General features: G+C 36.4%; 1 protein-coding gene across 11 annotated transcripts in view; it reads left to right on the forward strand.

The window, feature by feature from the left end:
• Positions 1-15,544, forward strand: part of ASPH (aspartate beta-hydroxylase) — a 113,650-nt gene that overhangs the window by 67,810 nt on the left and 30,296 nt on the right. For all 11 annotated transcript variants that reach the window (XM_083823856.1, XM_083823860.1, XM_083823861.1 and 8 more), the window contains 4 exons: positions 5,159-5,247; positions 6,992-7,078; positions 11,359-11,509; positions 13,578-13,714. In XM_083823856.1, the coding sequence (XP_083679982.1) occupies positions 5,159-5,247; positions 6,992-7,078; positions 11,359-11,509; positions 13,578-13,714 (464 nt within the window). The remainder of the gene's footprint in view (positions 1-5,158; positions 5,248-6,991; positions 7,079-11,358; positions 11,510-13,577; positions 13,715-15,544) is intronic.

Here is a 15,544-nt window from a genome sequence, read left to right on the forward strand (position 1 = left end):
CTGATTTCTTTGATTTTTTTTCTGATTGTTAAAATGAAAAAAAAAAATATTGCAGATGGTGTATGTTTTCTTTCCCCAAGAGTGTTTAGTATTAACTAAAAATGCTAGTTCACACATACACATGCCAGCTGATAGTCATCAGTGAAGATACGTTTGATTTTGGTCACTAAATTTCATTATCCTAGTCCATTTGCTGCTACATCTACACCCGTATTTACATTATGCTGAACTCACTTTTCAGGCTCCATTGACTGCAATGACTAGGTTTCTACAGGTTATACTGCATAGAGAAACCTAAATTTAGTTGCCTAAATTTGAACCTGTCACTGTTGGTGACATCCTCAAGTAATAACTAAAGGAATGAAGTTTTTAGCTAGAGTGCAAAGAGTTATGTCATCAGGTACTGCTGCTGAGCTTGTATTGCTTCTTGCTCAGGATGTAAATTGTAGATATAATCGCAGTGCTGAATTACATGTAGAAACAGGTGAAGTGTTTCTTGCGAAGGGTTACTTATGTTCTAGTAGCACCTTTTGGTGTGGGGCACATACAGTACTATGTGACAGGAGAGATGCTTTGTCACTTACATTCATCTTTCCTTGGGTCACTCTTCTGGCTCCTTATAGCCCTAATTGTTTTTCTGAAGTATGCAGCTGAGACAGAACAGCAGTAGTACGGATGGTCGGTAACAGCTATCTGGGGCAATAGAGTTTAGGGGAAAAGACACAAAGACACTTGAAGAGCATGAGCAACGTGCATTGTTCTTGCCTGCACAAATGTAAAAAGTTGCCCCGTGCCTTTACCCTAGACAACTAAACAAAATATCTTTAAACAATCCTTTGAAAGTGAGCGATTTGATCTCCTTTAATCAGTTAGTTACGTTTTCCTTATTTTTCACTGGATGGCTTGTGGTCTTAGGGTACCTAGAAGTGTATTCATTATTTTTTGAAAGGTGTTTCTGTGTACTTTGTAGTAAAAGGCTATCACTGCTTTTGGTGATGACAAAATGCCTTTCAATTTAAAACATAAGCCATATCATACGTTTTTAGCTTTAATATGCCAAAATTGGTATATAAAGTATATATGTATTCATCATTCGATAACATCGCAAACTATTAAGTTTATCATTTCCAAAATATTTTCCATCTAATTATTGTTTTTTTGTTTGTTTTTGTTTTGTTTTGCCTCTTTTCCCTGTCTTAATACAGAAGGGAGATAATGGGATTGCTTGTCATCTCTGGCGATAGTTTATTCTCTATTAGGAAGAAGTAGCATGTGAGTTCTTGTGAGGTTTCTTCCTGTCTTGCTGGTTTAACAGCGGAAACTCTTTTCTTTGAGAGAGACTTCAGGAATCGTATGACAGCAATCCTAGGTAGAAAGTGTATCCTTGTATCCAAGGCCGTTACTGAAAATCCTTAGCATTATTCTTGCAAGACCATAGTATGATATATAAAAGAATTATTACCACTTCAGTGCTCAACCAGATTTGGACTATCAGTCACCCTAGCAGTTGTGTGACTGTGTGTTTCTTCATATATATGGTGAAATGTGTAAGTCATGGGGAAAAGTACTTTTTTTTTCTCTGAAAACAGATAAGTTTACTTCTTTGTAACACTGGATTTAATATATTGGGTCACATCTGCTAAAAGTTTATTACATTAGAAGGAGGTGATGTATAATTTATTAAAATACCCCTGCAGGGAAATAACAGGCTATCTGTTTAATATAGAGGAATGCTTGATGGTTATACTGAAAGCTCCCAGGTGAATCCTTTAACATAGGAGTAGAATGGGTAGATGAAAATATTTGCTCATTATATAATGTTTGTTGTGTTATACTGGTGCCTAGCAGCTGAATAATATTTATGTTAACAGCTCCATTCCCGCTTTTCACATTGATCTCCTGCTGGTTTAGAGTTGATGTAAAATTGTACTGAAAATGGGAAAATAATGCTTCTCGGTAATGGAGGGTGACAAAAAGATTCTTCCAACGTGTCACTAAAATCGGACATGAGGGGAAAGAGGTCTTATTTCTTTTGCAAGAGACTTCTAAGAGTTTGCACTCACTTTGTCTCATCTCCTTGTACACTGAGGCATTGTGGAAATCACTGTCCTACAGGCAGTTCCTCAGTGAGTGGGAGAGCTTCTTTCCGTGTTTATGTTTGAGAAGTACCAAATGACTGTGTCTTTCCATGAATTCTGAAGGTTAAAAAGCTGACAAACAGCTGTCCTCTCTTACTGAATGCACAATTTCTGTGCAATGGTCTAGTTTTAGATAAAGATTTTGATTCATGCCATGGGAATTGACTTTTTAATGTTGTTTTGCATCATTTCTCGTATGTACAGCCTCATGCTTGGAGAACAGGAACTGAATGTTTGGTGGTGATGTGCAACTGGAAGCTCCCTAGACTGTACAGTCAGGGGAACTGGCATGTCTCAGTTTTCCTGCTAACAACAGATCACAGTTTCACTTAGGTTGGTTGAGCTCAAAATGCTAAAAAGCCCTTAGGGAGGTTTGCTTTTATTGGCTTTTGGGGCCAATACTCCCAGGTGCACTCACAGATACTTTTGAGAAAGCCAGGCCTTAGAGTGAGCAATGGTTTCTCATTTCAGTAAAATGATGTGGAACATTTTTAGAATTTTTTTTCTGGCCTAATGACATTGTCAGAAACTTCTGATCATACCTGTTAGATCATACTTGTGCTCAAGGAGATCATACCTGTGCTCAAGGTCCTGGGGTGGAGGAGATGAGAGCTGGTTCTGTGAGTTCTGTGGGATTCAAGGGGTATGAGCACTTGAAACAAAATAACGTTGTGCTCCTTAGTTGTTGTTATCTTTGGCTGCATGAAAATGCAATAAATCTGTCACTTTTTTTTCAAGTGGTTAATATTAAAGTAAGAAATGGCAGCCACAGTCTGAAATGCATTTCTACTACATTGTCTGTGGAATGAACAGAAGACATGAAAATCATCTGTATTATCTCAATTGGTAGTACGTACTATACTAAGTAACAGTGCATTTCACTCAATGCACATCTATGTTCGCTAGCACAGAGTTCTAATATACTTATTTCAGCGTACATTTGGAAGGTACTTTCCAGAAATTTTGTTTGGAAAAAGGAAAAAGTAAAGTAAAATCTCTTCAGTCAATTTGATTCCATGATAACTGCATTCCTTAAGTACGTTATTCTGTGCCTTAGTACAAATGCTTGATTTCAGAGTCATTCAGTACAATGAAATGCTGAAGCGTTTAGGGGAGGAAAATGAGTGCTTTAAAGCATACTATTTGATGGTTTATTCTGAAAAAGGAGTGAACTCCTATATTTCATTTTTTCTTCCTTACCTTCTTGGTAGCTAATGCCTTGGAAATTTACAGCCGCTTCTGTTATAACAAGGATCAACAAAGACATAACAATCCTAATGCAGTGCTCCTTTAGCACCTTTCCTTTATAGATCCTAAAACATTTTTATATTTAAAGCTTCATACAAACTTTGTGAATAAGTAAATGAAATTTAGTAGGATTACATCAACCTTTCTTTAATTCTTTTTCACCTGCCTCTGAAAAGCAAAAGTATCTAAACTGTTCAGCAGCATTGGTATGCGCAAATATAAAAGTCATGCAAGAAAAACTCTTTCAATGCAGAATTGTAACTTACATGTAAACTGAGCTCAGTGCACCAGAAGTCTTACATAAAAAGAACCAAAGGTGGTCATTGATTTTTTTTAATGTCATACAGAAGCAGTTCAGACTCGTGAGTCTCTCTAATGTTTTGGTTGGGCTAGTATTTTTAGAGTTTTGTTTTTTTGTGTGTGTGTAGATGAAATGATTTGTCTGTTTAAAGCTCAGTGCAGGATCAGAGTCTTGTAGAGAAAGTGTCATTTACTGAATCATGAGCACAGCTTCCAGCAGCATGTGGCTGTTCTTGTCATCCCTGCGCAGTGCACCTGAAGACTTAGGAAGCAGAATAAAATATGTCTAGTTTACAATACTTTGTAGTGGATATCCAAAATACTTGCATTACAGCAATGTTATGATGCTAATCTATACAGTGTTTGGTTTTAGTTTCACGTGTACTAGTTATGACATTCCCTGTTTAAACTCCTACATAGAAAATAATAAATTACTTCTTTTCATGCTGTTAATGACATTTTTCAGAGAGGAGAAAAAAACAAAACAGCAATGCGTAATTTAAACAAAAATACATGCTACTAATTACAAATATTCAAAACTAGTAGTTACTTGTGTCAGAGAATATTTCCCTTGTGTCAGAAAAAATACTTTTAATGAAGTACAAAAGCAAAGTTTTGATATAGCAAATGGGAAGAAAAGTGGTTATCTGCTGTCATATGCTTTATAGGTACACCTACATTTTTCTTATATCTAGTATAGTTAATGCAACCTCCCAGACATTAAGTGTGAGCTTTGCTTAAAGTAAATAGCTGCTTAAATTGACACGATTTACTTCAATTTGCTTCAAATACAATTTACTTTACACAATTTTCTTCAAGATTGGTTTGCCACATACTGCTACTCTTCTGCTAATGTGGGGTAGCTTGCTAAGCTATGGAAAATTCATCATTTGAAGAGGTCTTGATTAGACATTTCAGTGTTGAACCAGTTTTCAGCAGTAAGTTGGACTGCATGACTTTGAGTTGCTCCTGTCCTGAGTTTCCATCAACTATATTTCCATCAGCTATATTTCCATTAACTATTTTAATTGCTTTAGTTGTTTTTGTTGAGTTAATAGGTAAATAAATATATTTATATATATATATATATATATAGGCACAACTTTACAAATGATTAACATGTCCTGATAATGGTATTTTTTGCAACACCATACAAATGTGGAAAAATAACATAGTTTTCTGTTGTTCCATGTCAAACAACCATTTGGAAAAATCTTGACTGTATAAGATGACAAATACTTATTCAAAAACTTGACTGCAAAGTTATTCAGTCTGAATGACTGATGATTACTTTTTCATACAGGATTTTGTGATTGTAATAAGTAAGAAATCAATTTCTTTTCAGTGTGTTTTGAAACTGCCTCATTTGAAGACATGTACTTACAGTACTAGTCTCTAGTTAAAGCTACTCCAAATAATTGCTGTGGAATATGAAAGAAGTAATGAACTGTGTATTTTTAAATTTCTTCTAGCTAAAAAGAAAAAGAAGCCAAAACTCTTGAACAAGTTTGATAAGACCATTAAAGCTGAACTAGACGCTGCAGAAAAATTACGTAAGAAAGTAAGTTTTGAATGTTTTATTCAGGCTGTAAATAGTGAACATAAATGAATAAAAGTTAGCTTAGAAAAATGGAGAATTATTTTTAGATTACTTTTTGTGAAATTAACTTTTAAAAATTAAATGTTTAGTGCATGGTTGTGCTCCAAGTTTAATTTCTGTTGGATAGTTTTCTTTTCTAAATTGTGTCTGTCCATTCATGTGTTTGCACTCACTTCTTTGATTATATGAATTCAACAAAAGTGATTAAGTTAATCACATGGAGCAGGGCTAGATCTGTCCTATCGCTGTCCATTTCAGTACTGAAGTGTAGTGTTATCAGAACACTTAGATAACATAAGCATGTTAATATGGATCTTTCAGTATGAATTCATGTGCTTCATGAGTATTAGGTGAAAACCTTTGTATTACGTGTTGTTTCTGCTGGAGTTACCGCATGCATCCTAGCAGTGTCTCTGCTGCCACACAAAAGCATAGAGCATGAAGCAGATGTTCCTGCTTCTCACCGGTGGCAATAAGACCTTAACATCAGTCAATCAATTTTGGTAGTTTTAAATTTAATAACTTGACAATGAAAAACAAAAAAAAGCATGTGGAGAACAACTGCAGGTCTTAGTTCTACCCTGAATTTGAGATGACTGAACAATGAGAAACTCCACCTATAGCACAGTACAGTAAAAAAAAAAAAAAAAAAGGAAGCCATGCAGCCCCGCAGGGGCTGTAAGTCTATGGTGGGGCTACTATTCAGAGAGAACTAGCCTCAGGCTGCTTCTACTGCTGCTCTTCACTGGGAACCTTGTTTACATGTTGGAATACAAAAATGAAAAGCATTTACATGCTTATTGTTACTTAGACAATTAGTTGACCAAAGGCATGACAGAAAATTCTGATGAGCCTATGGTATCAGTTAGCTGAGTGTTTTCCCATATTTGTCTCATGGTGAGATGCAAACAATCACACTTTGTCTTGTATGCAGCAGGATACATTTAATAACAAATCAGACATATGTGCTATTTGAAGATAGTAGGACAGTTGTGTATAATAATCCACTCATATTTATAAAGCTGTAAGATTTGGATGCAGCAGCAAGATCTGATGCCAAATTTTGCCGGCAGTTGCTATTTAACAGTGCAGCTGGTTCTTCTCAACTTCCATCCTTGCTTGCTAGTCAGCACCATTCGTGAGAATGGCTGCAGACTTTGTGTGGGACAGGGAAGAGATACAGAGCACATGCGAAGTCCCAAGGGACGTACTTGCTCAAAACATTGAGCGGAAACATCCATACAGCACGGATGGTTCTATCTCATTTCCCATAGAACCACAGTTACAAAACAGCTGGTCATATGAGGTATGCAGAGATGAAATTTCTACCTATGTATAGAACTTTCTTTTTATTCTGTACGTTAAATTCAATTTGGATTCTGTTGTTATCCATATAATCTCTACTCTATGTTTTAGTGTAGATAGGTTATTGTCTTCTCAACATTCTTTGCAGTCAGCAAAGGGAACGTGAGTAAAGTAAAACAAAAATTACTAGCTTTGACCATGGTAATTGAATATTATTGCTTTGGAAGTAATGGCAGTGATTTGTTTTAAACAAGGCAATCCCAACAAAAATGTGAGTGAAAACTGTTGATTCTTAGTCTTTATTTTTTTTTTAACTTGGAAAAACTAATCTGTTATTAGGCTATGCATCCTTCAGCATTTTAATTAGATACAAATGCTCATAAAATTCTCTACCTTCCAGGGAAAAACTGAAGAAGCTCTAAGGGCCTTTGAAGCACTGGTGAATCAATATCCAGAAAGCCCTCGAGCAAGATACGGAAAAGCACAGGTACGTAAATAAACAAATTACAAGCCATAAATGTTTTAAAACAAGCAAACATTAAACCTTTTTTTTTTTTTTAACAATAGAGCTCTAGACCCCAGACTTTGTTTATAATTTCATAGACATTTCCTCAGGGAAAAAAAACTTACATGATCAGTCAAATTGCATCTGTTTCAGTCCTCTGTCCTTCCCCAGTTACTTCAGCAGGTTTTGTTTAACTTTAGTGGGAAGTATAATCAATAACACAAAAATAAGATACATTCTGTAAATGTCATGATAACTGTCTGGTGAATGGTAAGAGAGAAATCCCAGCTAATGTCCCACTGCAGGAACAACAGGCATAACTTCGTTGTCAACAGTCCAAACTGCTCTGGACTAAATGCTGCTTTTTCATTAATGGAAATAGTGAAGGGGATTTGAAGTTATTATAGAGCGTGTTAAAGGATATATAAAGGATAAAGAATACAAGTTTGTAGGCAAGGAGGCTAAATTAGCTTCTTATTGTTGAGGAAGTTCTGTTTCATGTTATGCCATCGTGTGTGTCCCCCTCGCCCCAAAGAACATTTTAAAAACAAAACAACAACAACAAAAAACATTGTAAAATAAGCTCTGTATTCATAACACTTTTTTTTTTTTTTTGAGCCACGCTGGGATGGATGTCTTATTGGAGAATAATCATATTTTCATAAATAGCAGGATAATCCCAATGGAATATGTGTAATAAAAGACTGCTTGAACATGTTAATCAAGATGAGCTAAGTGAAACTCTCACAGTTGAAGGGAACTGTGCTGTTACACAATTAATGAGGCACTCGAACTGCAGTCACAACCAGTTTTCATTTGGTTAATAATAATCATGCTAAAACCAAGCCACAATTATCCAAAGAAACTGTTACACAAGCACTTGATACACAGTAGACCAAATACTTAAATACTCTGTGAGGGATCTGCTCAGCTATTTACTTGTTTAGTAGGAGACGACTTAGGTTTGTACATGTGTGGCAGCTTCATCCTGATGGCTAGCTAAACTCCGCCACAATGCTCTCTCACTCCACCTCCTCAAACAAACAGGGAGAGAAAATATGATGGAAAAGGGCTCGTGAGTTGAGGTTATATCAGTGAAATCACTCACCATTTACTATCACAGGCGAAACAGACTCAGTATAGGGAGATTAATATAGTTTGTTGCCTATTGCTAACAGGCTAGAGCATAGAGAAACTAAAAGCGAGCTAAAGGTACCTTGCCCCCACCCACCCTCTTTGATGTCCTCCGCCTGAGCAGCACTGGGGAGTGGGGGCTCCGGTCAGTCCCTAACTCATCTCTGCCACTCCTTCACGGTCCCTCTCTGCCCCTGCTCCCCGTGGGGTCCCTCCCACGGGATGCCGTCCTTCCCGAACTGAGCCTGCGGGGGCTGCCCACAGGCAGCAGCTCTTCAACAACTGCTCCCACACGGCTCCGTACCACGGGGTCCATCCCTCAGGAGCAAACTGCTCCAGCACGGGTCCCCCACGGGCTGTAGCTCCTCAAGAGCTGCTCCAAATTTAGGTCCATAACATGGGGTCCCTCCTTCAGAAACAGATTGCCCTGGCACGGGTCCCTCAAAGGCAGCAGCTCCCACCACATCCACCTGCTCCACCGGGGGCTCCTCCACGGGCTGCAGCGTGGAGATCTGCTCCGTGTGGGACCCATGGGCTGCAGGGGGACAGCCTGCTCCACCAGGGGCCTCTCCACAGGCCGCAGGGGAACTGCTGCTGCCTGCCTGGAACACCTCCCGCCCTCCTGCTGCACTGACCTGGGGGGCTGCAGGGCTGGTTCTCACTCCTCATTCTCCCAACTGCTTGATTTTTTTTATTATTTATTTTTTTTTTCCCTTTCCTTAGACTTGCTCTCCCAGAGGCCCAACCAGCATTGCTCCCTGGCTCAGGTCTGGGCAGAGGCAGGTCCCTTTTGGAGCCGGCTGGAGCTGGCTCTGATCTGCCATGGGGCAGCTGCTGGGCTCTGCTCACAGAGGTCACCCCTGCAGCCCCCCTGCTATCAAAACCTTGCCCTGTAAACTAAATACAATATGTAATGGACTTAACTCTGTTTTTACTTTTATTAGTATATCTTTTTTATGAATCTACTCATTATATCTAAGAGAATATATTTCCTGTCTCTTCTTAAGCTCTTTGCTCTCTGTGAGGAGGACTTAGCATTGAAGCCAACTTTTTCTCCTTGAGAATTCTCCCCAGTGACACAACTTCATTTGTCCCTTTATAACAGTTGTCACCATCTACCACTTCAGTAATGCTTAAAAAGACTTACAGATGAAGATCTGAAATCACAATTACCATAAACTTTTAGGGAATGTATAAAGACAACTATAAGTTCATTTCCATTTTCAGTAGTCTTTGTAGACTCATACAAGTCTTTTCACTGAATACTTGTATTGACATGACCAACGACAATCTTACTGAATCCAGTGTATGTAAGATGAAGCTGTTTCAAAAGAATGAGAAAATTATGTCCTTCACTGACAGATGAATTATTCTTAGGGTTTACATTGTAACATAGTATAACTTTTAAATACGTATTTATACCAATGCAAGACATTCAAATTTCTCTTTCATCACTAGCTAAAGGTAAAAACTGCAGGGAAGTATAACAAGAAAGCCCAGGAATTTAACACTTGTATGTACTTCCCCTTGTCTGTGAACCATGAACCAACATTATATGCTAATTTTATTGATTCTAAATATAATAAGGCATGAGGATTCATTTTTCTCCATGTCTTAATAACTTTAAAAGGCAACTGTTTTCCGCCCAAACCTGCGAAAGATTGCATAATTAGAAGTGTTCTTCAGTACTTTGAGTACTTCCTGATTTGATTTCTGGACCTACACTTAGGCCAGATGGAAAATATTCTGCAGAAATAGTTAATATCTTTAGGGCTGAAAAGAACAATAGATAGATCTTAAGTCTCATAATGATTTTGTATTGGTGAATTGACATCTATATTGGTGAATTTAATCAGATTTTACAGTGACAATTTTTGCCTCTTCCTTATTTATCTTTTACTATTCTTTACCTTGCAATTCTCTCTCTCAAAAAAAAAAAAGAAAAGCAAATTTGCTACTGAACGTACATCAGAAAAATAAGTAACTTAAAAAAAAATTTAAGAGTTTATCTGTGAAACCAACTGATCAACTGTTGGCTGTGCAACAATATTGTTTAATATTCTCCATATTCAATTTCAAAATAGATTGCAGGGAAAAAAGTAATGGATAAAGTTCAAAAAGATTCCAGATATTAACTACTTATTAGAGCTAATACAGTTCAAGCTGTTTAAATAATGTGTGATTGATACAACAATGAATTGACAAATAAGAACTTCTATTCCTGCAACTACACCTTGCTGTGCTAATTGATTTAAAAAAGAACATAAGCCAATAAAAAGAGAATATTTAGGAAGAACAATTTGAACACATGAAAATACATGCTTTAGAATAAAAAATGCAAAATAATGCATTAAAAATTTACAGTTTGAGATATAGTCTCATTTTTTTCAATTGTGGAAACAAATTATAAAAATGACATTCCACAGGTGAAATAAGTAGTAGCTCCCTTTGGCATCACTGAAGCTGTAATTTCACAGTAGAAATCCGATGTGTCTTTTGGTCTGCTCCTGAACTTGATAAACAAATTTAAGTTCTGAAAGAGTTATGTGGTAGATATTATATCAACATATGCAAGAGTAAAGCAAATTCCTAGTTATTATATAAGAAAATTATTATATAAGTTTCTATTATATAAGAAAAAGTGTAAATGAATTTGTGTCAGAATATATGAAAAAGGTCGTTGGTGTGTTTTTTCTGTGTGCTACTGTCAGCACGAGACTTAGTATAGAAATAATCTGTAGGCAACAAATTACATTTCTTCCATATAATTAAAACTGATTGCTTCATTTATTTTCAAAAGCAGAAATTGTGACTTCTACAAATAGTAACCAAAAATGTGTGTGAATGTAAACACTGGGCATGATGGTGTATGTTTTAGGTGCAAATTTTCTTATGCTTTCAATCAGTTTGCAGGAAACAAGAATTAGCCGTGCTTCTCATTTACTTTATCACAAAGCTCACCCAAATGAGTTTTCCATTGTTATGTCAAAAGTGGTATAGATTAAATAGAATTTTAAAATGATTCCCATAATCTAACAATTGCATAGTTTGTGTTTAAAGAAAACAAAATTACCTTAAAAACAATAGATTATTATGTGTTCTAATAATAGTTTTGTGATTCTCTCTAGTCTGAAGATGACTTAGCTGAGAAAATGAGAAGTAATGAGATGCTGCAAAAAGCCATCAACACCTATGATGAGGTGGTTAGTCTGCCAAATGTCCCTTCAGATCTGATAAAACTGAGCTTGAAACGAGAAGCTGACAGGCAGCAATTTCTTGGTAAGATATGAGGATGGTGTAAAAATTGTGGAAGTTCTGTGAGCAAGACTTTCAGAAGATCACTAAGGATTTAAAAGTGCTAATTCCATTGAATTTTCAGTAGCTGTGTTTTCTAATCTCCTAAATGCTTATGAAAACTCTTTTTAAAATCTTTAAAAATTTGCTAGTGAACTAGTGTGTATAGCTTGTATGACAGCAGTGTCTGTAAACAGCAGTGTACTAGTTGTCATGAAAACCTATGATGGGAGGTGGTTAAATATACATATATATTGACAGAGAAAGAAGAAAAAGTTCTTTTACTACTGAAGCAGAGGAAAATCACAGGGAACTTGATGACATACACAAAGTGAACATACCCAGGATAAACTTACAGTAACCATAGAGAAAAACAGAATTAAATTGGGGGATAATGTTTTAACTTACAAAGTTTTCCTTCTGTTGACAGTTTAGAAAACCTTGCTTTTCGAAGATGGTGTATAGATAATGTATAGTATAACCTAATGCATATGTGATAGACATACAACAATGTATTTAAGCAGTTTTATAAATATATTAAAAAAAAAAAAACCTATGGATACTGTTAATATACTGTCAGGAAAATGTGTTTCTAAATCATACCTTTGCCATCAAGAATTTTAAATTTGTTATTGCACCTAACGTTATCTGTTTAATTAACTGAGTTTGCTCACTATAATTCTCAGACTGAATTATGAGTTGCAACAACTCTAACAGACTATTAGGTCATTAATTGTAAAGCATCCTGAATCTCCATAACCGATGTTTTTGATCCTATGTTTAAAAATGCAAGTATTGAAATAACCAGCCAATAGATTGCAAACAAACAAAACAACAACAAACCACCCATGTTTGGTCAATTAACACCAGTGGCTCAACAAAAACAGAGCAGAACTATATTTGTTAATTTGGGAAATTATTTACAGCAACCTTCTAAGGCACTAGATTGTCTCATATGGGTGGCTTTTTACATGGGTTTCATCTGCATCCCTTTGTTGCTTTTAGCAAAGCAGCTAACTTTGCCTACTGATACCTGCATTTCATGTTTTTCCTTAGCAGATCCTATTCTCACATCTCTTGTTTACATTGCAGTTTCCTCTAAAGAAAAATAGGAAAAGTTGGTCCTGGTGATCACACAAGTGTTTTTTCACAGTATCACTGATAAAAGCTCCAAAATACAAACCTGTCAATGAATCTCTGTCAGAGACAAAGGGATGTCCAGCATGACCTCTTGAAATACCACTTTCTAATGTTTTTGAGCGTGTATGTTTTGAATGTCCAGCCATAGATTGAAAAGCCACATGTTAAGAAGTGGTTAATATTGAAATACCCAGTCAAAATGAGCTATATTTGAAGTGTGTTTGTCAGGGAGTGAAAATCTGAAGTTGGAACTCTAAAAATGAAGTAATGAAATGTAGTGAATACATCTGAAAGTTTAGATCTCGGTTCTGTGATGTGCCAGAAGTGCTGATCAGAACATAAAGCACAGCAGATTTCAGTGGGAGAAGAGTTCTGTTCCTATGTAGTGGGTTTTAATATCAATTTATATTGATTTTGCTGTTCGTAATACCTCATCTAGGAAGCTGATGAATCATGTATTTAATTTTAAACATGTAAATCATGATTAATTTCAGTGTAATTGTCACTTATCATTTTAAAAAGTGTTTAATTACTTAAGTTAATTAAGACTGTTTGTTTTGATATGTTTACCTGGTTTTGTTGAGCACTTTGACATCTACATATGAAAGAGCAACCAAAGCTTAAATAATGTTACAGCTACACTGTGAACTGTTCTCCACTAGAGGCTACCATAACACTGCAGGATATGCATTCTGAGTGATTACCTAAAGTATTCCTTGTATGACTACATCCCGTGTGACAGCCAAGGAGCTGAATATACTCCTATCTGCATAAGTCTTTTCTCAAGTTCTGCCTTGTGATCTCTAGTGAAAATGGAACATCTGGCACTGATTTGTGTTTTTCTAGATGTTGTGCATCTTACTACTGTTACTCATAACCATAGCTGTAATGAAGTCTTGTTCAATCAAATTAGGTCGCATGAGAAGTTCCCTGGTTACTCTACAGAAATTAGTTCATCTGTTTCCCAGTGATACATCATTCAAGAATGACCTTGGTGTTGGTTACCTCCTGATAGGAGACAACAGCAATGCCAAGAAAGTGTATGAAGAGGTGAGCTTCCATTTTAGCTAAGGAAAAAATGATGTACATTCATACGTTCTTTTTAAAGGTTGCCTGCTTTTAACTTCTTTAGTTGTGAAACATTTTACAGGAACACTATCTTTATCCATGTGAATAAAGTGGTTGAGTACTCTCATAGCTATTTATCATGTGGCTTTTTCAGGATCGTAGGCAACATTTTTTTTTAACCTTTCTTGTTGTTTCCTTTCGTGATGCTTGTAGTGTGGCTTGTTCATTGGATTTATATCACTGTCCTCTATACTGTGGAAGAAAGTTCACTGCCAGGAAGGGTTAAAACCCCATTGCCATCTGGAAACTCTCAAACTAGATGCAGAACTTGATGTAACTGGTAGAGCAAAAGCTATCAGAACCTGATCAGAGATGATCTTGTTGATGTTGGCATACTTGTTCCAATGCTTGTTTAGTACAGGAGCAGTTCTGTAATTGACTGGTTACGTAGACTGAGGACAAGTCAGCATGATTAGTACCACCTCCTGAGAATAAAGGCCCAGTTTTCAGTTCCCCACATCTGGAAGTCTGAGGGGATTCTTATATCAGATGGTTTCTCAAAGGGAAGTAGGACATTTAGCTGCGTGGTTGGAAGCAGGAGTCAAACCCTAATAATACCATTTTTTCTCAAGCTCATCTGACAGTTGCAGGTGTTTCCAGAATACTGTTTGCTTTATTTTGGCTACTTTGTAGGTCCCTCTGTAGTGCACTTCTGTACAATAATTTTGGCCTGCTGTCAAAATTTTTCTGAGGATTAGAAATGTTGTCTTTTAAAGATTGATTATATTAACAAAAACCTGCTTCTCAGACTGCAAGGAATGTAAAAAACAAACAAACAAAACTCCTTTAGGGAAAGGTTTTCCTTTGCAACTTTTCGGTATTTTGGTGCAAACAATGTAGATGTTAGGATTTCTCAAAATCAATAATCATAGGATTTTTTATAATTGGAAGAAGGTAATGAGTTTGCTGTGTAACTGATATTGAGTTTGGTATACTTCAGAAAAAGTGTGCGCTGCTCTGATTAAGAATAGGTATGCGAAATAAGAACTGGTCTGGTTCCAATATATTGTTTAACTTGCTTCATAGATTTTGTCCAGTATAATTACTCTTTGTTGCAGTTCATTAGCCAATGAAATAGATCATAGTGATGTTCTGCCCTTGTAGAAGAGCAACAAATAAATATCTTTTAAAAGGATTTGGATGTATACTCTTTAGAAATTGTGCAGATTTTATCCATATTCTGACTTTTCCTCAGAATGAATTCTAACACATGAATGTGTTTTTTTTTTCCTTTGTTGTAATTAGCGATAAATTTACATGAAGAATTTTGTGAAAGGAAATATGGCCAAGGAAACAGGCAGAATCTCATGTGCAACTGCTTTTATTCTTGGTTATACCAAAAGCTTCTTAAGTGATTTTGGGCAGATTGCTCAGGGACCATATGGTCTGCTCTTGAGTGCTTCACTCAGCTGTTGCAATGCTTAATTAGAAAGTGATTGACATATGGTTTGGAGCTCCTACCATAGGTGCTGAGGCCCTGTGCCTAGTCAATAAAGTGTCAGTAAACTATGAAAAGTTGTTCTGCTGACCTCCAGGAGACATCTTCCTCTTCTCATGATTTTTGAAAAACCTGGGAAACTTTTTTAGTGTGGTTAAGCCCTTCTTCTCACTAGCATAGAATAAATTAGTCATCTGATAGGAAATAAAAGATAGCACAGACAAGAGCTTAAACCCAGTGCTGCAGAGTAGATGTCTCCAGTATTTAAGAATCCTCAGTTCTGGTTTCCGCTGTAAGGATGTTCATGCACTTTA

This window comes from Anser anser (assembly GCF_964211835.1).
Source record: "Anser anser genome assembly, chromosome: 2".
NCBI classification, from domain to species: domain Eukaryota; kingdom Metazoa; phylum Chordata; class Aves; order Anseriformes; family Anatidae; genus Anser; species Anser anser.